General features: G+C 44.4%; 1 protein-coding gene across 2 annotated transcripts in view; it reads left to right on the forward strand.

The window, feature by feature from the left end:
* CSAD (cysteine sulfinic acid decarboxylase) overlaps positions 1-23,273 on the forward strand; it is a 126,883-nt gene that overhangs the window by 22,325 nt on the left and 81,285 nt on the right. For both annotated transcript variants that reach the window (XM_073546174.1, XM_073546175.1), the window contains 5 exons: positions 3,694-3,800; positions 3,888-4,003; positions 11,667-11,746; positions 13,174-13,228; positions 17,540-17,656. In XM_073546174.1, the coding sequence (XP_073402275.1) occupies positions 3,694-3,800; positions 3,888-4,003; positions 11,667-11,746; positions 13,174-13,228; positions 17,540-17,656 (475 nt within the window). The remainder of the gene's footprint in view (positions 1-3,693; positions 3,801-3,887; positions 4,004-11,666; positions 11,747-13,173; positions 13,229-17,539; positions 17,657-23,273) is intronic.

Consider the following 23,273-nt stretch of genomic DNA (forward strand, 5'->3'; position numbering starts at 1 on the left):
ATTCAGCTGGAATTGATTTCAGCACACAGAAAGCCCAGAATGCCCCAAAGTTAATATGAGGCATTCGCCTCTTAATATTTTTGATTATCTTACATTGGCGGGGTTTGATCAAGACTTGAATATTAAATGCCAGTTTGGACAAATACTCATCCACATACAGTTGAAACCAGAAGTTTACATACACTATGTGAAAAGACACATATGCATGTTATTCTCAATATCTGACATGAAATCAGAATAAACCTTTCCCGTTTTAAGTAAATTAGGATTACCATAATCTATATATATAATTACCATAAATTGTCCATCATCCACTTCCGTCTGGATGTCCCCGAATCCCACAATCCACCGCGCCGACCGGAAGTACGCCGACCGCCATATTGAAATACCCCAGTGATGAGTATACCAATATGGCACCCGCTGGTGGTACCAGGATCTTCAACAGGACCACCAGCGGGACACCGCCAGGACCCCCCCACCGCCGCCGCTGCTGGACCCGCTGCCAACGAACCCCCCCGCCGCTGCCTGCCTACCCACCTCCGTCACAGCCGGCAGGAAAGACCGCAGCTTGCGGCCTGTGCACAGGCCACAAGCCGCGGTCTTTCCTGCCGGCTGGCCGCCACCAGGTCCCCGCCGGACCCGCCGCCGCCCACCCACCCACCTCCGTCACAGCCGCCGCCAGGACCCCCCCGCAGGACCCGCCACTGTACGTCACAGCCGGCAGGAAAGACTGTGCACAGGCCGCAAGCCGCGGTCTTTCCTGCCGGCTGGCAGCCACCAGGACCCCGCCCACCTCCGTCACAGCCGGCAGGAAAGACCACGGCTTGCGGCCTGTGCACAGGCCGCAAGCCACGGTCTTTCCTGCCTGCTGGCTGCTGCCAGGACCCCCCCACAGCTGGACCTGCAGCCGCTGAACCCCCCCACCTCCACACACACACGTACGTACACACGTACGTCCACACACACACGTACTCGCATACACACACACTTACTCGCATATACACACACGTACTCGCATACACACACACACATACTCGCATACACACACGTACTCGCATATACACACACACGTACTCGCATACACACACACGCGTACTCACATGCACACGCGTACTCACATACTGTACACACGTGAGTACACACACGCGTACTCACACACGCATACTCACATACACACACACGTATTCACATACACACACGTATTCACATACAAACTCACATACACACACGTACTCACACACACACGTACTCACATACGCGTACTCGCATACATACACACGTACTCGCATACGCACACACGTACTCGCATACACACACACACGTACTCGCATACACACACATACTCACACACACACGTACTCGCATACACACACACGTACTCACACACACACGCGTACTCACAGACACACACACGCGTACTCACATACACACACGTACTCACATACATACACACGCGTACTCACATACACACACACGTATTCACATACACACACACACACGTATTCACATACACACACATACTCACATACACACACGTACTCACATACATACACACGCGTACTTACATACATACACACGCGTACTCACATACACACACGCGTACTCACATACATACACACGTATTCAAATACACACACGTATTCACATACATACTCACATACACACGTACTCACATACACACACGTACTCACATACACGTACTCGCATACACACACACACGTACTCGCACACACACACGTACTCGCATACACACACACGTACTCACACACACACACGTACTCACATACACATACGTACTCACACGCGTACTCACAGACACACACACACGCATACTCACATACACACGCGTACTCACAAACACACACACGTATTCACATACACACACACGTATTCACCTACAGACACGTACTCACATACACACACGTACTCGCATACACGCAGACACACATGTACTCACATACACACAGACACACACACACATACTCGCATGCACACACACACGTACTCGCATACACACACGTACTCGCATACACACACACATACTCACATACACACACACGTACTCACACACACACGTACTCACATACATACACACACACGTACTCACATCTCCAGCACAGGCCGCAAACCACCCTCTTTCCTGCCGGCTGTGACTGCATGGAGGTGGGTGGGCAGGCAGCTGCGGGACACACACACATGTACTCACGGGACACACACACATGTACTCATACACACAAATGTACACACACACATACACACTTCCCTCCCGACGTGATAGCATTGGGCACACCTCTAGTTATTAATATTTGTCAAATGCCAGACTAATGAGAGAGAGAGAATGTTTTAAGGCATTTTTATTACTAACTGAAAAGTCAAACTTTTACACACACGAAGATTACTATGCCTTTAAACAATTCTGGACTGTCCATATGATGATGTCATGTGTTTGGAAGTTTCTGTTTTTTGGCAACATCTGAGTTAATTAGAGACACACCTGTGGATGTATTTTAATGCACACCTGAAACACATGGCTTCTTTGTGTAGCATCATGAGAAAGTCTAAAGAAATCAGCCAAGATATAAGGAAAAGAACTGTGAACTTGTACAAGTCTGGCTCATTCTTGGGTACAATTTCAAGATACCTGAAGGTGCCTAGTTCATCTGTACAAACAATTATACGCAAGTACAAACAAGATTTGAATGTCCAGCCATCATTCCACTCAGGAAGGTCAGGGGTTCTGAGGCCCAGAGATGAACGTGCTTTGGTCTGATATGTGCATATCAATCCAAGGACAAAAGCAAAAGACCTTGTGAAGATGTTGGTAAGAGTGTATCACTACCCACAGTGAAACAAGTACTGTATCAACATGGACTGAAAGGCCACTCTGCCAGGAAGAAGCCATTATTCCAAAAGAAACATAAAAAAGCCTGATTAATGTTTGCAAATGCACACAGGAACAAAGACCTTAATTTTTGGAGACATGTCCTGTGGTCTGATGAATCTAAAATTTAACTTTTTGGGCATAATGACCATCGTTACGTTTGGCGGAAAAATGGAGAAGCTTGGAAACATCTCAAGACATCAGCCAAGAAGTTAAAGCTTGGGCGGAAATGGGTTTTCCAAATGAACAATGACCCAAAGCATACTGCCAAAATGGTAACAAAGTGGCTTAAGGATAACAAAGGTCAATGTTTTGGAGTGGCCATCACAAAGCCCTGATCTCAATCCTATTGAAAATTTATGGGCAAAGTTGAAAGGCCGGTGTGAGCAAGGCGACCTACAGACCTGGGTCAGTTACTCCAGTTTTGTCCAGAGGACAACCAACCAACTATTGTGAGAAGCTTGTGGAAGGTGATCCCAAACGTTTGACCCAAGTCATTCAGTTTAAGGGCAATGGTACCAAATACTAATGAAATATATGGAAACCTTTGACTTTGCAGTAAGTAATAAAAATGCCTTAAAACATTGTCTCTCTCTCATTATTCTGGCATTTGACAAATATTAAAAATTATGGTAATCCTAATTGACCTAAAACAGGAAAGGTTTATTCTGATTTTTTGTCAGATATTGAGAAAAACATGCATATGTGTCTTTTAATATAGTGTATGTAAATTTCTAGTTTCAACTGTATATATACAGTATTAAGAAAATCTTCATCGTATATCTATAAACCATAGATAATGTTTCCTGCAGGTACACCTATGAGGTTGCACCTGTCTTTGTCCTGATGGAAGATGAAGTCCTCAGAACCATGAGAAGCTTTGTAGGGTGGAAAAATGGAGATGGGATATTCTACCCGGGTATTGTAATATTACATGATATCATTATCACGGTCTTGTCTGTGTATCCTCGGATCGATTGCTTATCTGGAGTCTTCTTTTTTGCAGGCGGCTCCATCTCTAACATGTATGCCTTGAATGTGGCTAGATTTCAGCGCTTTCCACAGTGCAAAGAGAAGGGTCTGCATGCACTGCCCAGACTGGTGGTCTTTACATCGCAGGAGGTAAGAAAACTGCACTTTCTCACTTTATGAACATTATGTATTCTTCAATCCAACTTCTTCTAAGGGCTTACAGCATGGATATGTCATCAATGAGGCAAGTCAAGAATGTATATTTATGTCCTGCTGCTTATAAATCCAACCTATTCTGCAGCACTGCACAGGAATGGCTAAATGTGGGCTCACAATACAGAGTCCACATACACACGGTGAGCAGTGTAACAGGTAGCCTATTAGTATGTATTAGAGTTTGTAGGAAAACATATGCAAACACAAGGAAAACATAGAAACTGCATGCAAATGTAAGAGGGGACCAGGACAGTAGTCGTAGCCGAGGACACCGGGGCTCTGGTGTCCTGACCTCCTCCCACAGAAAAACCATCAGCTTCCCTAATCTAAGCATTAATATACGGTATACAATACTATACATCATGGTAGCACATAATGTGACAGTACCAGTGAACAGAAGGTAATACACCGTAGTGTAGCAGTACCGAAACATCATAAGATCTGTACATTATTTACAATATATATATATGACTATTAGAACTCCTTAAAGGGGAGGTGGCATTAAAGGGATATTCCACTCAATCCTTTACTGAAATAACAACCTTGTTTGTATTTAAAGGGGAAAATCCGCAGAGCGAACACAGAACTGTAGTGATTGACAAATAATTGCAAATTAATTTAGAACTTAACATGAATTCTTTAAGCTCCGCATCCTGGTCCCTTCCAAAAGCAAATAATAAAGAAGAAAAGAATAAACATGCTTACTGGGGCATTAAAAAGCAGGGGCCCTAGGGTTCTGCATCAGAAAAACAGAGCTCAGACCCCTATGAAAATTTGGGAACCTACTAGGGTTATGTAAGGACATTGACATACTGCCCATGTTCCCCCTTGAAGATATGTGTATTGTTACAATGCATTTCAATGTATAATATGTACTGTGAAATGTGTTATTTGTCAAATATTGCATTCTGCCTGACAATATGGAGAGTTGGAGTTAATAGCTGGGACTAGCCCAGAGTGAGAGGGGCTAAAGTGAAGGGACAGTGACAGTTTCCTGTTAGGAGGTCAGATAGTGCTCAGCCTACAGCGAAAGCAGTCCTAATGACTGACTAGTCAGCAGAGCCGTGTTACGTGGTTGTCCCTGACGTTAGTGGAGGCCGAGGCAGTGGATAGCAAAATCAGGAGTATAGACAAGGAAAAGCATCAGAAAGGCAGAGTGATACACTGGAGACGGGCCCTGGGATAGGACACCTAGCAGTACCGCCCCGAGTTTATAACTCAGAGAGGTAACGGGCCGGGACAGAACTGGGAAATGTGAGATGAAGAAAGTGTCCCGGGCAGTAGTCCCAAGGCGTGAGCAAGCAGAGAAGCTAAGTAACGGCCATAGTGGCAAACTAGCTTCCCTAAGGGGAAATGGATGCGAAACTGTGGGTTGAGAACAGGACTTTCACTAGACTGTAGTACTGTGCTGGGTTGTGGTGAAGGAGAAGGAATTTGGGGACAGAAGCAAGAAAGCCTGGAAGAGTTAGAGAGACCGTGTGTGAAGATGCTCCAAGTTGTAAAGAAAACATCCGTGAAGGCATGCACTCCCTATATATTGTATATAATTCCCACCAAGTTACTGTTCAGTAAAAAACTGTGTATTGTTGACTGGAGGTCTCTCTCATTGAACTTTTCACCATCTGATGCTGGCCAGCCGATGTCAGCAGCATCAAGCCACCTGCAATGGCGTAGCACCCCCATAGTTCAAGTCCATACACCCAGCCAGAACCCCCATCATTGTGAAAGACGAGTATCTCGCCTACAACTAACGCCCCGAGCCTCATTACAGTTACCAATCATACAGAAGTTCCAGGACAGTCCTTAAAAATAGTGCATTTTTTTGCCCTGTTTGCAAAAAAAAAAAGGGGGGGGCATCCGTGATTTTTTTGAAAATCAAGAAACTTATACAGATTATTTTGACTGTAATTATCATCATTTTACAGTTTACAGTGGATGCAGCTGAAGTCTTCATATCAGCATTATGGGCTTTAGACATGTATCACTATAATCCTGATGATTTTATTATAGATTTCCAATGTGTCGGAAAAACTCTTCTTGGCTGTCCGTGATTTTGTAATAGAGCATAAAAATTCAAGTTGGCAAAACTGAACCTACTCAGATAACATAAAATGACATGAGATTGTAAGGATATACTTACTTGAGAGTTTCCAGCCAGAAAGGGGTCAGTGCACAAATGGTGCAGTGTGTGGGACACTAAAATGAAAAGGTAATTGAACCATTGTAGCTATCAATCCAAGATTATTATGAGGATGTCACTGGCAAATGTGGCGCCCCTGAGGGTTCAGTTGCCACAAAGGTAGTGCACCTCCTCCTGAGGTGTGGTACCCCCCCATCCAGGTGAGTTGCAGGCTCCTAACCACGCTCCAACACTCGCATCCCACACAACACGGTAGTTCAGCAAAGCCACATTGCGGCTCCCTGCTTGGAGTGTAGCAGAGCACCTTTGGTGGCTCCCTGCTTGGAACACGAAACGTGCTGGGAGGCGGGTGGAGTTTAGAATACATAAAAGAGCGGGAAGGTGTAGGATTTCGAGTCAGTCAGTCGGAGAGTCACTCAGAGAGGAGTGAGGAAAGAAGATCCCGGAGAGAGGGATGGAGGAAGGAGTGCTGCAGCTGCTTCAGTGATCTGAGCCAGCTGGCACAGGAAAGGAAAGAAGGAGAAAGACGTTGAGCAGAAACCTGATCTTCCATAAGAAGGAAAGACTAGTACGGAACATAGGAGTAAAAGGGAACAGAGGACGTGGGTTAGAGGAAGAACCCTGCCTAGAAGTTCTAAGCACAAGGCCGGGACCCGGTCCCCGAGGTTGTATGGACACTAATGGTTCTGCAGCAGACACCGGTGGAGTAGTGGGCTGTAAATACACTACTCCCATCTAAGACTTGGGGGCACAACAGCAACATTGATAGTGAGCCGGGATTCAGGAGTAAGGAGTCCCCGAAGCAGACTACAGCTGTCTGCCGTACAAGTAGAGTTCTTGGGAACATCTGTCAGGAGGAACTCCAGCGTAACTCAGTACTAGGAGATCTTCACACTTAAAGGCGCTATAAGAGGAGACGTTCAGAAAGGCACATGTTGGCGGAGCGTTGGAAGGGAGCATTCCATCTGGCCTGGAGGTTGATTGAGCCTCTGAGCCGGAGGACACAGTACGGAGGCAGGCACCGGTGTGTACAACAGACTGTGAGTAAAGCTTTGGAACTACAAGCCCCGGTGTCCTCCATTCATTCCTGCGCCAACACCCCTGGTACCGCTACATCTGGGTACCAGCTTCTACACTGCCCGCGCCTCTCAGCTACCCCTACATCCACACTGCCCGGGGACTACAGCTCCACCTGTGGGGAGCTTCACCTTCTTGGCTGCAACACACCACCAGTCCCAGAGGATCTGAATGCAGCGTCGGCTTAACATCTCCCTTGCCGAGCACCACAGGTGGCGTCACGAACTTTTCATCAATTCTACTTCATTGTTCTTGCACCCCCTTTTGCCATGGAGCCCCAGGGCCACGGACCGGGTCACAGCTTCCGTGACAACTCCAATTGAGATCAACGGGCCCGGTGTCGAGTACCCCGATAGCCCTGGCCGGGGCGCTCCATATAGAATTGGGTTACCCTTAAATTTAGCTCTGAGGTATTAGATTGGGCCATTATGGATGAGTGCCTATCAATCTGCCTGAAATAGCTTCCATAGCCAAATCCAGAGGAGCGAAAAGTGAATCTCTGTGTAATGATGATGTGTAATGATGCCTGAAGTGGTAGCCGTGGGTGAGTGTCATGAGTCCGACACCGCGGCACTCTACAGAAAAAACGAGAATTCTGTGTGTGTGTGTATGCTGGCAGTGTTGCTAATGGTACTTTCACCTCCAGGCTGGCCCTGTTCCAGTCTTCACCAGGTCCATTAGACTTCAAGACAAGGACACGAGGCATGTTCTTAAAAACAAGGCACTCACTCTTTATTTGGCAACACACTCAAGTACACAAAGCAGCAGGCAGCACATATTACAACTTGTTCTGTCCTTATCAGTTTTGGGTGATGGCACTTTACATGTGTAGGTAGACAAGCAGAGCAAGTCAGCTAAATCTTCATCTTCCAGGTGCAGGGACACATAGGTCAATATGTTACGCTGTGAACCCTGCACCAAAACAGCAGTCTGTGATCCGATAACAAGGGTCTCTCTTAGAGATGCTTCCCTCTACCTTGTCCTCAGCTGGGCAAAACCCTCCTCTACAGGGCCTCCCATGTCTGGTCAACACTGCACTCACTTTGTCCTTTAATTTTCCCACTAATGGGTTTCACCCATTTGTCTGCTGAATTGTATCTCAGTTGCTTCTAAAGTTCCTTAATTAATATTACTGCCTTGTGCCTTCCAGCTCCACACTAGTTCTCTTCCTATCCAGATCTCTGCACACACTCCTCTCCTCTCTTCTCTTACATCACCAACTTTCTCAATCTTTCACTACCGAGAGATTCCTGATTCTCCTCCCCACTATGGACTGGCCTTATAGTTAATGCTGACACTGTCCCTGCTGTCTGTTGCTAGGCAGACTTAACCTTTCATCCAGTTTCGTACAAAAGTAAAGAGGAAGATTTGTAGCCGTTGGCTAGTACTATTCACAGGGAAATTAACATTAACACAAGAAACAATATTTCAAACATTTACATTAAACTCACTGTTGTCTTCAGGGGATGGTGTATGACAGCTCGACCACTCCCTCACATCCTTACCTGAAGTAGTCACAGGCAGAGGACCAAAGTCAGATGGAAGAAATGAAGAGATCAGAGGGAACCATCCAGTTTTGTGACTGATAACTGTGAGGACCTGAAATATGTTGCAAGATACCCGGAGGGAACCATTCGGTTTTGTTAGTAGGCACTTTGAGGATGAATGCCTGGAGTACAGCAGGATGAATGACTGGAGTACAGCAATAGTGGTACTAAGAGCGGCATTGACAACTGGTGTGGCGATGAGCCTCAAAGAGAAACCATGGTATTGGCATATAGTGGAAATCAGTCCTGAAGTTTGGTACTGTGAGAAAGAGCTATGACAAGTCAAGTGTATACAAAGAGGCAACATAAGCTCAGGAGCACCAGAAAAGCTCCAAGCTGTAGGGGTGTAAGAGTTTCTGGTCTGACCCTAACAGTTTTTGGTCTGACCCTGGATAAAGGTTAAATTGATATCTTGATACACACCTTTAGCCACCGGGGATCACCATGGATTATACAAATAACACAATGGCTATCTAGACCACCAGAAATAGCATGAATTTATCCTTACCCACCGTAGACAACTAGGGATATTACCAGGGTTGTTTTCCAACAATATATGTGGGAAACTCTTATAAAAATCCAGTATTTGCTCTTGATATCCTGTACTGAAAGCCATCTGTTAAGCCATTAAGTGCAATGTAAACAGCAGACAGAGGTCAAGGATCTCACATACCACTATCTGGAGTATAATTGTGGCATTAGCCTCTGCTTTGTTACTATGATTGTAATGGGCTCCTTGTTTCTTTGGCTGACTTTCAATAATGAGCCCCACTCCCCCCTAATTTGTTTTGAAGAATTAGTTGAGCATTTAGCCAACTTTGAAAGTGTAATTGCGTGAGTTTTGGAATCTGCTGATAAGTATTTGGATTCCAGTACTGAGTGTTCTGTTTACTCAGTGCTCGGTTATTAATATCCATTTTTCAGTCCTGATTGCATTTTGAAGATAAAAAAAAATAATATTTTCTGGCTTTAAGATGGACAAACTGCATCTGCTGCTTGTTTTGTAAAATAGATCTTGAGCGCCTCCAAGAGGTCCTTTTATTAGTTGTACTTACTAGTGTATGTGGATGTGATTTCAAGAAAATGTATGCCTTGCTGTATCTATAAAAACGGGGAACTGTGCGTTATTTGATGACGTTTTTATCTATAGACTTCTATAGAGATTCTGAAAAAATGCATGTAAAATTACAATTGTGTTTTAAGTTTGAAATTGCATAAAAAAACTTGTAGCAAAACAAGTAAAAACACATAAAGAAAAACACAACAGGGCACCTGAAGAAAACATGTAGAAAATAGCACAACATTTCCACATGTGGGAACCTGGCCTAACTGAGGGTTTTAGAAGCCAATTTCACCCCTAGACACAAAGTTATTGGCGATTGTAGGCTACACAGACTGACCTGCCATGCCAAATGAGTGTCTGAGGGGCCATGCTGTGACACAATCTGCCCATCTATAAGCCCCTTGTAGGGGTGCAGCAGACACAACTATGAACGTACGTGTCCATTGCGTCTGCGCTGAAGCAAAAGAATGGTCTAGGATTGAGAAGAGTAAAAAATTCATAATACTATAGACTAGCGGCCACATTGGTAGTCAACCACAGAATGACATTGTACCGTGCTTCCTGGTCAGAAGAGGCACTGGGGATGCCTTGGGGTAGATGATGTTTTGCAGGGTTCTGGTCCAGCGTGCCATGGCCTTCTGACACAATATTGGCCCAGGGTCCTGCAAAAAAATTTTTTCTTATCTCTACTCAGGACCATTCTCATGTTGATGCATAGACATAATGGTCACGAGACGTTAGTAGTTGTGGTGTCTGGTGCAAAAGAATAGAAGCTGTAGGTGGCAACGGTAGCTACATTTTGAAGTAACACCATTCAAAGTATTTACAACTGGCCATCTCCGGGGCAAAAACAGCTAATCTGTGGGAGCGCTGGGTGTTGGACTCATACAGAATTACTATCAATGCCCTATCTTGTAGATAGCTCATCAAAATCCCTATGCCTAGACAACACCTTTACACAGAAGTAGGGTATCTTCTACACTCTAGTGTCTCGCTAAGAGCTATTCCTCACCATTCCCATTCAGTCCATTACACCCCAGGACTAAACTGCTCAGCCTATTTCATAGCCAATCTCCTGCTACACACTGGTCATAAGCCTTCAGTGGCTGAAGTCTGCCACAGTTTCTATTAGGCCTAGTGGTAACCTCCCCAGGCTTACTGCTTTCCACCACGCAAACCATGCTGGATTCCTCTTGGGCTGAGGTTTCTCTAAAATGTCCTCAGTAGACTCCTAACAAGTTAATTTTCCTATGGGCTCAGTGATATCCCACACCGAGCTCTACAAGCTTTCCATTGTAGTGGCTATAAAATATTAGCCTTCTTTTCTGAATTTTCTGGAAAGTCTCTCAGGTACCACGCTTTGCCCTTGCTTTTGTCCCTGCCTTTTATTCCTATCAGTGTTGTGGTGCAATATTCCAGTATACACCCACATTAGTGCTTGGCTCTTCATGGTAGTTCTCTGTTGCTGGAGGACGTATGTTCACCCTGTATTTGTGTTTTTTGGGGTATTCTGGTTTCTTCCTACGCAACAATGCTACTGATGTGAAATTGTCTCTACAATGTCCATATGTGAAATAGAAATTAGATGTGTGAGTCCTGCTGGGGATAGAGAGTGGTGTATTATGGACTGTGCACAACAGTCCTGACTACATTCCAGAACAGTGAAAAAATAACTTACAGATTGTATATTATTATAGATTTTATTTTCTGATTATAAATAATTTGTAATGCAAAGATTTGATATAATATCACTGTGTCACTTATTTGTAGAGCCATTATTCTGTCCAGAAGGGGGCAGCATTTCTTGGAATTGGAACAGATAATGTCATCTTGGTTGAGACAAATGAGAGGTAAGGACTATTAGGCCATCAATATCATATCAATGAAGTCCGATACCCAATATCTCAAGATTAGATATCTGTAGCGTCAGCTGGATGTACACATTGAATGGTGCCAGAACAGCACAGCTTTGTACTCTTTATAGTGGCCATTCTCGAGTCCAGCAGCTCAGCTCCTCTTCACTTAGAGGGAACCTGTCACCATTGTAGGGATTCACTCTCTCAGGTAGGCATTAGGTAGCTTTCAAACAGGCAATGCAGTTTGGTCCAAATTGTTATCCCCTTTAACCGGAGCTCCAGCAGCTTCCAGCATCAAACAGAAGTGTTCAATTCCTGGTACAGTTCACACTGAACAGGCTGCAGCTTTCACATGTTTCTCTGCAGATCCAACACACAGACTACATATCTTTACTATCTGGCTTGTGAAGTCTTCATTCAGAGAGACCCCGACATGTAACTTTCTCAGCTACAGCTCACATCTCGGCTGGTCACTCACCAGCTACAACACCTCGACTCTGCTTCATACAGCAGACTGACACACCTACTGAACACAGACCCTCTAATAGAAAGCTAGGCAGGTGCATCTAATCAGCTCCTGCAGAGATATGACTTAACCCTGTTTTACACCTTGGAGATGCCAATTACCTGCAGATATAGGTTTATTTTGCCAGTAAGTAGTGTTACAATGCTTTGTGACTGCTTTATTGAAAGGGTGGCAAGCCAAGATAAAAGGAACTTTTTCCACTTGGGAGCTGCTGGCTTTCAGTCACGCAGTCATCCACGGAGCAGCTACAGTCACTGCTCACTATACTTTAAGCAGCGATTTTAAGCATACCCCAACACTCTGAGAGCTCGCTGAGAGCTGTCAATCTAATTGCTGTGGCTTACTTACGGTCAACACTCACAGTTTAGTGAGCTGTGCTGTGACTGATGATTGTAACCACTTCGTAAACGACCCCATGACTGAAAGCTGGCAGCTTCCAGGTGGAAATAAATGCATTTTCTCCCAGTAGCCGCACTTTCAGTAAAAGGGAAATAGGGAACTAGCATTTGACAGTTTCCCTTTAAATAGTTGTGTTACAGTTGCATACAGCTGCTCAGGGTGGTGCAGGGTGTCGGAAACCACACCAATCTGAGGATAGGCTAGTAATATCTAAGTGGTAGACAACCCCTAAATATATCAAGGATAAACGTTCTACAGAAACACCTTTATTTATTGTTTTTCACTTTTTGCAGAAGTACTATAAAGTTGTCAGTAGTAAGTCTTCATGGTTACATAATAAAGCTGAATGATTTTATCGTCCCAGCCAAGCTAACTGCTGATTAGCTTGGTACATGATAAAATACATGATTAGCACATGACAAACCGCTGGATGCCAGCGATCTCCACATCCAGATATTATACTGTGACTTTATGCTGTAACTTTATTTTAACACAGAGGGAAAATGATTCCTGATGATTTGGAACGCAAAATACTGAAAGTTAAAACTGAGGTAATTTAAGTTTAGGCACAAAATAAAGTTTTTAAAAGAGACATCTATAATAGAGTCACATGAATGTAATAGTTTAAAGGGGGTGTACTCTGTTACACAAAATAATAAAGTGCCTTGATCTTCAGCTTTTCCTTCCGGTCATGGCTTTGGCAGCCCCACCTCAAGCCCTGGGCCTAAATATGAAAGATTTTCCTGTATTGTCGGACAGTCCCATATTAATAGTTAAGCCAGGAATTCTCTTTCAAGCCCAATGTATAGACATAGAAGGAGACTACCTTAGCTTTTGAAATAAGCATTTACCTGGCCCCCTTCTTTGTAACACCCTTTGTATAGAAAGAAAAGGGGGCTGGCTTAGCTACAGAAATAGTTAACCTGCCATTTTCACACACAGAACTGTTCACATTCTGACGCAAAAAAAACCCACTCCCGTGCTAAGGACAGCACCAAAAATGGTCTAGGGACCAGAAGGATAGCAGAAGATCAAGACACCTATGCTAATAGAAACATATTGCTAATTTGTACAACTTACTATTTCTGCTGTTTTCCCACTTTAAGTAAAGCCCAAATGATTCCTGTAATGTAAAATAACAAGGCCAGACAGTGCGCCATTGCTTTAGCACCATCTCCCCTCCTCTGCCCCAGTTGATGATGTGAGCTTTTGATGTGATGTCACTTCTTCAGCCAAAACTGAGACCAAAGCAGTGGTGGGGCGACTGTGCCAGATCAGGGAATGGCGAGTGCTATATAACCTTGTTATTATTTCTATTACAGGAATCGTTTCGGGTACACTTTTCTAAAAGTAGAAAACCCCTTTAAGTATAATTTTGTTAAACTGGAAGGTGCCTTTAGGGACTCGTGTACACGGAAATGCTATGTGCTCGAGAATAGTGATGAGCGAGTATACTCGTTGCTCTGGCTTTTCCGAGATTGCTCGGGTGTCCTCCGAGTATTAAAGCGTGCGCGGAGATTTAATATTCATCGTTTTCATCTGCATGATTTGCGACTTGTAGACAGGCTGAATACATGTGGGAATACCCTAACAAACAGGCATTCCTCACATGTATTCAGCCTGTCTACAAGTCGCAAATCATGCAGATGAAACGATGAATACTATATCTCCGAGCACACCAAAATACCCAGAGGACACCCGAGCATGCTCGGAAAAACCTGAGCAACGAGTATACTCGCTCATCACTACTCAGGAACTTTATGTAGGTGTGGCGCCCCTGAGGCTCAGTCGCCACAGAGGTACTGCACCTTCTCCCAAGGTGCGGTGCCCCAACAACTAGGTAAGTTGGGAGCTCCTTTCCACACTCCAACACCTGCATCCCACGCACAGGATAGTTCAGCACTGACCACATTGCGGCTTCATGCTTAGAGGGTAGCAGAGCACCTTTCGTGGGTCCGTGCTTCGTAACACGAGATGTGCTGGGAGGTGGGTGGAGTTGAGATTCATATAAAGGGTTTGGAAAGTTTAGAATTACAGGTCAGTCTGACGGGAGGTCAGGCGGGAGAAGGACAGTCAGTCAGGAGAGACTGAGGAAGGGTCCGAGAGAGAGAGGAAGGAGTGTTGCAGCTGCCTCAGTGATCTGAGCCAGCTGGCACGGGAAAGGAACAGAAGGAGAAAGACGTAGAACTGCAACCTAAGCTTCCATAAGAGAGAGAAGGAACAGCGCGGAACGAAGGAGTAGGAGAACAGAGAGGAGTTGTGGGTTGGAAGAGGAACCCTACTTATAGGTTCTCAGCGCAAGGCCGGGGCCCGGTCCCCGAGGTTGTATGGACACTTTCGGTTCTTCAGCAGACACCGGTGGAGTAGTTGGCTGTAAATGCACTACTGCCATCCAAGACTTGGGACACAACAGCAACTGAATAGAGAGCCAGGACTCCGGAGAAGGGAGTCCCCGATAGAGTCTACAACTGTCTGTCATACAAGTAGTGTTGTTAGGAACATCTGACAGGAGGAACTTCAGAGTACCACGGTACTGGAGCTCTTCACACTAAAAGGCGCAATAGAGGAGTCGTTCAGGAAAGGTACATGTTGGTGGAGTGTTGGAGAGGATAAGCCTGACTTGCCCGGGAGGTTGATTGAGTCTCTGCCCCGGAGGACACGGCACGGAGGCAGGCATCAGTGTGTACCACGAACTGTGAGTAAAGCTTTGGAACTACAAGCCCTGGTGTCTTCCATTCAATTGTGCGCCAACACCGCCAGCACCACTACATCTGGGTACCAACATTCCTCACACCACCTGGCCTATTCTCCTCTATCGCCATTTCACTGCCCTGGGGTTACAGCTTCACCTGTGGGGAGCTATACCATCTATGCTGCAGCACACCATCAGCCCCAGAGGATCTGCATGCAGCGTTGGCTTAACATCTTGCTTGCCGAACACCACAGGTGGCGTCACGAACTATCACATAAACTATATCACAAACCACCATTGATTTGGGCGCCAAGGGCCACGGACCGGGTCACTGCTGCTGTGACACATCCCCCTGACACCGGCCCGGTACCGAGTACCCCACAGCCCTGAGACGGGGCGACCCATAGGCACTCCTTGTAAGAGCACATGGTGCTTTAGTTTAGTGATGTATTGTATTTTACCCTTAAAATTGATCTATAGGATGGAATATCGCTGCAACTTGTCATCAACGGTTTTATTTCCTTCATATATTCTCATGCAATCTGTAGAAATGAAAATCCACAAGTGAAAAAAAATACTAGAAATTTAAATCTATAACGTGTTGCAATTATTAGGCAAATGCTATTTTCTCTGATTTTTATAAATGGTCAATGCAAATGAGTCAGTGTAATGTTCAAATCATCAACTGTTAAGATAAGAATTCACATTTTTTTGGACACACTTCCAAATCGTAACAGTATTTTTCTCTAAGCTAAAAAAAATCATAATGCACTGTTCCAAATTATTATTCACAACAGAGTTTACAAACATTTTATAGATTGTAAAGGACTAAAAATGGTCATTTGTTGAATTTGCAGCATTACGAGGTCACATTTACTGAAATAAAATATTTTTTGATTCAAAAAAGCTTTTGAACAGGCCAAGTTACATGTGAAGAACCCTTCTTTGATGTCACCTTCGCAATTCTTGCATCCATTGAACTTGTGAGTTTTTGGATAGTTTCTGCTGGAATTTCTTTGCAGGATGTCAGAATAGCCTCCCAGAGCTGCTGTTTTGATGTGAACTGCCTCCCACCCTCATAGATCTTTTACTTGAGGATTCTCCAAAGGTTCTCAATAGGTTTGTGGTTAGGGGAGGATGGTGGCCACCCCATGAGTTTCTCTCCTTTTATGCCCATAGCATCCAATGACTCAGGTATTCTTTGCAGCATGAGATGGTGCATTGTCAAACATGAAAATTATTTTACTACGGATGGCATGGTTTTTCATTTTGAACCATGGAAGAATGTGGTCAGTCAGAAACTACATACTTTGCCCATTGTTTTCACAACTTCAGGGACCCTAAAGAGACCTACCAGCTCTGTCCCAATGACTCCTGCCCAAAAACAAGACTGTCAACTCCCGCCAATGACCAACCATCCACTACTCCATCCATCTGGACCATCCAGGGTTGCATGGAACTCATCAACAAAGAAACATGTTTTAAAATTAATGTTCATGTATGTCTGGGTCCATTGCAACCATTTCTGTATTGAGCACTGTTTAGGGGTGGCCAAATAGTAGGTTTATGCACAGCAGCAAGCCTCTGAAGGATTCTACACTTTGAGGTTCACAGGACTCCTGAGACACCAGCAGCTTCAAATCCCTGGTGGCTGCTTCATAATGGTACTTTAGCAGCTGCTTTCTTAATCCAATTAATTTGTCTCACAGAAACCTTCTTCATTATGCCTTTATCTGCATGAACTCGTCTGTGCTCTGTATCAGCCAAAAATCTTTTTACAGTATGATGATCACCCTTAAGTTTTTGTGAAATATCTAATGTTTTCATACCTAGTCCAAAACATTGCACTATTGACTCAGTATAGAGATCCTTTTTCTTTCCCATATTGTTTGTAACCCGTGGCTGCTTAATAATGTGAAACGTCCTTCTAAAATACTTTTTCTTTAATCGGACTCACCTGGCAAAACTAAATTATCACAGGTGTTTGAGATTGATGCAGTCATCCAAAGAACCCTGAGACACAAGACCATCCATACATTTATTTGAAAAAAAAAAATATCATCTTTATGACACTTAAATCCAATTTGCATAATAATTTGCAACATGGTGTATAGTATAGGTTTACATATTTTTATCGATACTGTACTTGGGATAATTTTTCTTACTTTAGGGTTCTGAGCCTTTCTTGGTAAGCGCAACTTGTGGGACAACAGTTTTTGGAGCATTTGATCCCCTGGAAGGAATAGCAGAAGTGTGTGAGCGGCACAGTCTATGGCTTCATGTTGATGTAAGTTTGGTCTCTTGTATATCATTATTGGTAGTGGTGATTGCCTCACCTGGCTTAGCATGGCAATAGCTACAATCCAAGCAGAGCATGCGTATTTTATAAAACCTAGAAGGGAGTACCCAGATGTCCTTACTGAAAGTTGATTATAAGTGAGTGATTGCTGATCTCTCCTGTTATGTTTGCTCCAATTTCTTGGTACTCATCATATTTGTGTTAATTTAAAATGTCTGAGGTTTGCCCTTGCCATACCTTTTAATGTGACATATAACAAAGCCTACCTGCAACACCCAGCCAACTTTAGCTGGGTCTCTAGACCAAGTGGGTGAAGAGCAGACAGACACCAGGGTGCCCCTTGGCATAGTTAGGCAGGTTTAAGGCTCCAATGTCATCCGAGTACAGGTCAATGTTTTTCACGGACACATAGATTTGTATTGCCGAATTTGATCTGAAAGTCAGATCAAAATCGGAAAGTTCTTACGGTCCCGTTACATTTAGCGTTGCACCAGCGATCCCGACAATGATACGACCCGGTCAGGATTGCTGGTGCATCGCTAAATGGTCGCTAGTGAGCTGCCAAACAGGCAGATCTCACCAGCGACGTAGCAGCGGTCGGCGGTCGTTACTTACCTGTCAGACGCGGCGATGAAGACGTCCTCCCGCCCGCATCCATGCGTCGCTCGTCGGCGCCAGCAGGAAGCCGCCGATGAGAAATGGCCCAGGACGTTCTCGCACGATCAGCGATAGCCAGCGGGGGAGCCGGTCAGAGGTAAGTGTCACATATAGTGATATCGCTAGCAATATCGCTGCTGCGTCACAAAATCGGTGACGCTTTAGCGATATTGCTAGTGATATCACTATGTGTGAAGCCCCCTTTAGATGTTCTCACCTGTAAAAGTTGGACATGTACACGGCCCATAGAACATCATGGGTATGAGGGGTATCCATGAGAACCATGGATTCCACTCATCCGATGTAATCGATCGTGGGCATGAGCTCTATCATTAATGTCTTTTCATAGGGGAGAGTGGAGAAAGCAGCTGCCAGACAGATTCTCTTGAATAACATATAGTAATTTCCATCAATATCATGTTTCGGGAAGTACTCAGGAATCCTGATCTGACTCAAAAAGTCTGAGAAGCTTTACTTAAAAGGGAAGTGTCAGCAGAAAATTACTTCTGGGTTTAATTAGGTTTTCATATTAAATTTATTTTTTTTACTTTGGGTAATATTTTTGTTCAATTTCCAATTTAATTATATTTATAAAGATCTGTCAGGTGCAACTGGACCAGCTGCCATTGAGGTGAGCAATGGCGGGCGCAGCAGGCTGGGCTGCTGTTGAGATGCGCACTGGTGGGTGCAACAGGCGGAGATCCAAGCACTGGGACCTGAGAACTGTCAAGAGTGTTAGGAATACAAACTCACAACATTGCACAAGCACCTCCATGTTGGAGGAGGTGCTTTAAATAGTAAGTGTCCTTCAGTTATTGGCTGGAGACACTTTAGAGGAATGTGTGTGGCCCCTTTAAGAAACAGAATGTGTGCGCGCTCTAATCACAGTGCCCACGCACCCCGGGCAGCAGCAGAGCTGGAAGGAGCAGGACAGGAGCCGCGGTGATGAGTACACTGGTGTCTCTTCAGGGAGAGACGTGGGTGTTATACTCTCCTAGAGTAAGCCAGTCTAATGTTAGGCTTAATGGCAGTTGTGAAAATTGCAAGATTTTTTTTGTTTTTAATAAAGTGACAGTGATATTAACAAAATATATAATGTTTTTAAAATAATGTTAACATAAAAGCCTGATTTAAACAGTTGGTCATTTTCTGATGACACATTCCCTTTAACCCCTTAACGACCACCGATACGCCTTTTAATGGCAGTAGTTAAGGGTACTTAAACCAATTCACTGCGCTGTGGAAAACGTGTATAGCACCCCCCAAAGTCGGATTTTCTCCGGGGTCTCGGCTGCCATATTTTTTACTTTCACGGCTCTACGTTATAAACTTCTGTGAAGCACTTGGAGGGTCAAAGTGCTCACCACACATCTAGATAAGTTCCTTAAGGGGTCTAGTATCCAAAATGGTGTCACTTGTGGGGCATTTCCACATGGTGTCCGATCTCAATTCCAGCCAATTCTGCATTGAAAAAGTCAAACAACGCTCCTTCCCTTCCGAGCTCTGCCATGTGCCCAAACAGTGGTTTACCCCCACATATCGAGTATTGGCGTATTCAGGAGAAATTGCAAAACAAATTTTGTGGTTAATTTTTTCTTTTTACTCTTATGAAAATAAAAAAAATTGGTTCTAAAGTAAAATGTTTGTAAAAAAAAGTTAAATGTTAATTTTTTCCTTCCATACTGCTTCAGTTCCTGTGAAGCGCGTAAAGAGTTAATAAACTTCTTGAATGTGGTTTTGAGCACCTTGAGGGGTGCAGTTTTTAGAATGGTGTCACTTTTGGGTATTTTCTGTCATATTGATCCCTGAAAGTGACTTCTAATGAGAGGTGGTCCCTAAAAAAAATTTTTTTGTAAATGTTGTTGTAAAAATGAGAAATCATTGGTCAACTTTTAACCCTTATAACTTCCTAACCAAAAAAAATTTATTTCCAAAATTGTGATGATGTAAATTAGACATGCGGGAAATGTTATTTATTTAGTATTTTTTTGTGTGACATATCTCTGTTATTTAAGGGCATAAAAATTAAAAGTTTGAAAATTGCAAAATCGTAAAAAATGTTGCCATATTTCCATCTTTTTCATAATAAACGCAAGTCATATCAAAGAAATGTTACCACTAACATGAAGTAAAATATGTCACAAAATAACATTCTCAAAATCAGCAGGATCCATCAAAGCATTCCAGAGTTATAACCCCATAAAATGACAGTGGTCAGAATTGTAAAAATTGTCCTGGTCATTAAGCTGCAAATTGGCTCCGTCACTAAGGGGTTAAAGGTGGAGCAATACGTGACAAACGTTTGATGGGAAAATTACTCTAAGGGTAAGTTCACACTGGGTGATTTTTCAGCATTTTTTTCTGCATCAAAACTTGATCTCTTGGCAGGAAATTGGTGGCAGAGAGCTGCAGAAAAAAAGCAAGTTTTCCTTGGTTTTTCTTGCATTTTGTGGCGTATTTGATTAGTTTTTTTGGACAATTTTTGCATGTTAGATTTGTCTCTTACGCATGCTCATAAAGTTTAGTGTTAAAAGAGTCCTATTCCATAGATTCAGGTATTGGCACAAAAAACGCAGCAAAATCTGATACCTGCAGTTTTGGTGGTTTTTTTCACCACCCATTCAAGTCAGTGGTTGAAAAAATGCTGAAAGAAGTGACATGCTCTATGTCCAAAAAAAACATGCACAGCCCAAAATACTGATGACAAAAAAAACAATGTGGAAGCATGAAATTTCTGAAATCTCATAGACTTTGCTGGTACTGTAAAACGCAGTTGAAAATTAGCATAAAAAAGCATAACAAAATTACAGCAAACGCACCTAGTGTGAACTAAAACTAAGCCAACTAATCAAGAGGAGAAAAGATAGACAAAAGTGTTCTGTAGATATTGGATAGGATTAGTAAATAAGCAGGGCCGGCGTTAGGGGCAGGCAGACCAGGCAGCTGCCTAGGGCCCCAGCTCCCCCAGGGGCTCCCAGCTAGTGGCACATCATGCCGCCGCTATGGGGCCATTGTGAGGCAGGGGGGCCCACCTGCCCCCAGCGCCGACTCCCCCCGCCTCCGTAGTGAACTACAATGATGGGGGAGAGAGCGTCAGCTGACGCTCCCTCTCCCATCATTCCCTGCTTTGCTTCTGACACTGCGGGTGCGCGATGACATCATCGCGCTCTCACTGTGTGCCAGGCAGAGCAGAAGACAGGATCATAGAATCATAGAATCATAGAATCGTAGAGTTGGAAGGGACCTCCTGGGCCATCTGGTCCAACCCCCTGCTCAAAGCAGGATTCGCTAAATCATCCCAGTCAGATGTCTGTCCAGCCTCTGTTTGAAGACTTCCATTGAAGGAGAACTCACCACTTCTCGTGGCAGCCTGTTCCACTCATTGATCACTCTAACTGTCAAAAAGTTTTTTCTAATATCTAATCTGTGTCTCCTCCCATTCAGTTTCATCCCATTGCTTCTAGTCTTTCCTTGTGCAAATGAGAATAAAGTTGATCCTTCTACAATGTGACAGCCCTTTAGATATTTGTAGACAGCTATTAAGTCTCCTCTCAGTCTTCTCTTTTGCAAACTAAACATTCCCAAATCCTGCAACCTTTCCTCATAAGACAGGAGCAGCCAGCAGCGCGGGCACAAGGAGAAGTGTTTTTTTTTTTTAATATATCGTTGTGTGTGCTGGACTGTGGGGCCACTCTAGGGGGGGAAGGGGTATGCTATGTGCGGCTCAGCTATATATACCATGTGGTGCTGGGCTATGTATACCATGAGGTGCTGGGCTATATATACCATTTGGTGCTGGGCTGTATATACCATGTGCAGCTGGGCTATATATACCATGTGGGGCTGGGCTGTATATACCATGTGGCGCTGGGCTATATATACCATGTGGGACTGGGCTGTATATACCATGTGGGGCTGGGCTATATATACCATGTGGGGCTGGGCTATATATACCATGTGGGGCTGGGCTATATATACCATGTGGTGCTGGGCTATATATACCATGTGGGGCTGGGCTATATATACCATGTGGTGCTGGGCTGAATATATCATGTGGGGCTGGGCTGTATATACCATGTAGTGCTGGGCTATATATTCCATGTGGAGCTGGGCTGTATATATCATGTAGTGCTGGGCTATATATACAATGTGGTGCTGGGCTGTATATACCATGTGGGGCTGGGCTATATATACCATGTGGGGCTGGGCTATATATACCATGTGGGGCTGGGCTGTATATGACATGTGGGGCTGGGCTGTATATACCATGTGGTGCTGGGCTGTATATACCATGTGATACTGGGCTGTATATACCATGTGGGACTGGGTTATATATACCATGTGGGGCTGGGCTATATATACCATGAGGGGCTGGGCTGTATATACCATGTGGGGCTGGGCTATATATACCATGTGGGACTGGGCTGTATATACCATGTGGGGCTGGGCTGTATATACCATGTGGGGCTGGGCTGTATATACCATGTGTGGCTGGGCTATATATACCATGTGTGGCTGGGCTATATATACCATGTGTGGCTGGGCTATATATACCATGTGCGGCTGGGCTATATATACCATGAGGGGCAGGGCTGTATATACCATGTGGGGCAGGGCTGTATATACCATGTGGGGCTGGGCTGTATATACCATGTGGGGCTGGGCTGTATACCATGTGTGGCTGGGCTATATATACCATGTGTGGCTGGGCTATATATTCCATGTGTGGCTGGGCTATATATACCATGTGCGGCTGGGCTATATATACCATGAGGGGCTGGGCTGTATATACCATGTGGGGCTGGGCTGTATATACCATGTGGGGCTGGGCTGTATACCATGTGTGGCTGGGCTATATATACCATGTGTGGCTGGGCTATATATTCCATGTGTGGCTGGGCTATATATACCATGTGTGGCTGGGCTATATACACCATGTGTGGCTGGG

Source organism: Dendrobates tinctorius, unplaced genomic scaffold, assembly GCF_039654945.1.
Source record: "Dendrobates tinctorius isolate UK_male_01 unplaced genomic scaffold, ASM3965494v1 ptg000145l, whole genome shotgun sequence".
In the NCBI taxonomy this organism is placed as follows: Eukaryota; Metazoa; Chordata; class Amphibia; order Anura; family Dendrobatidae; genus Dendrobates; species Dendrobates tinctorius.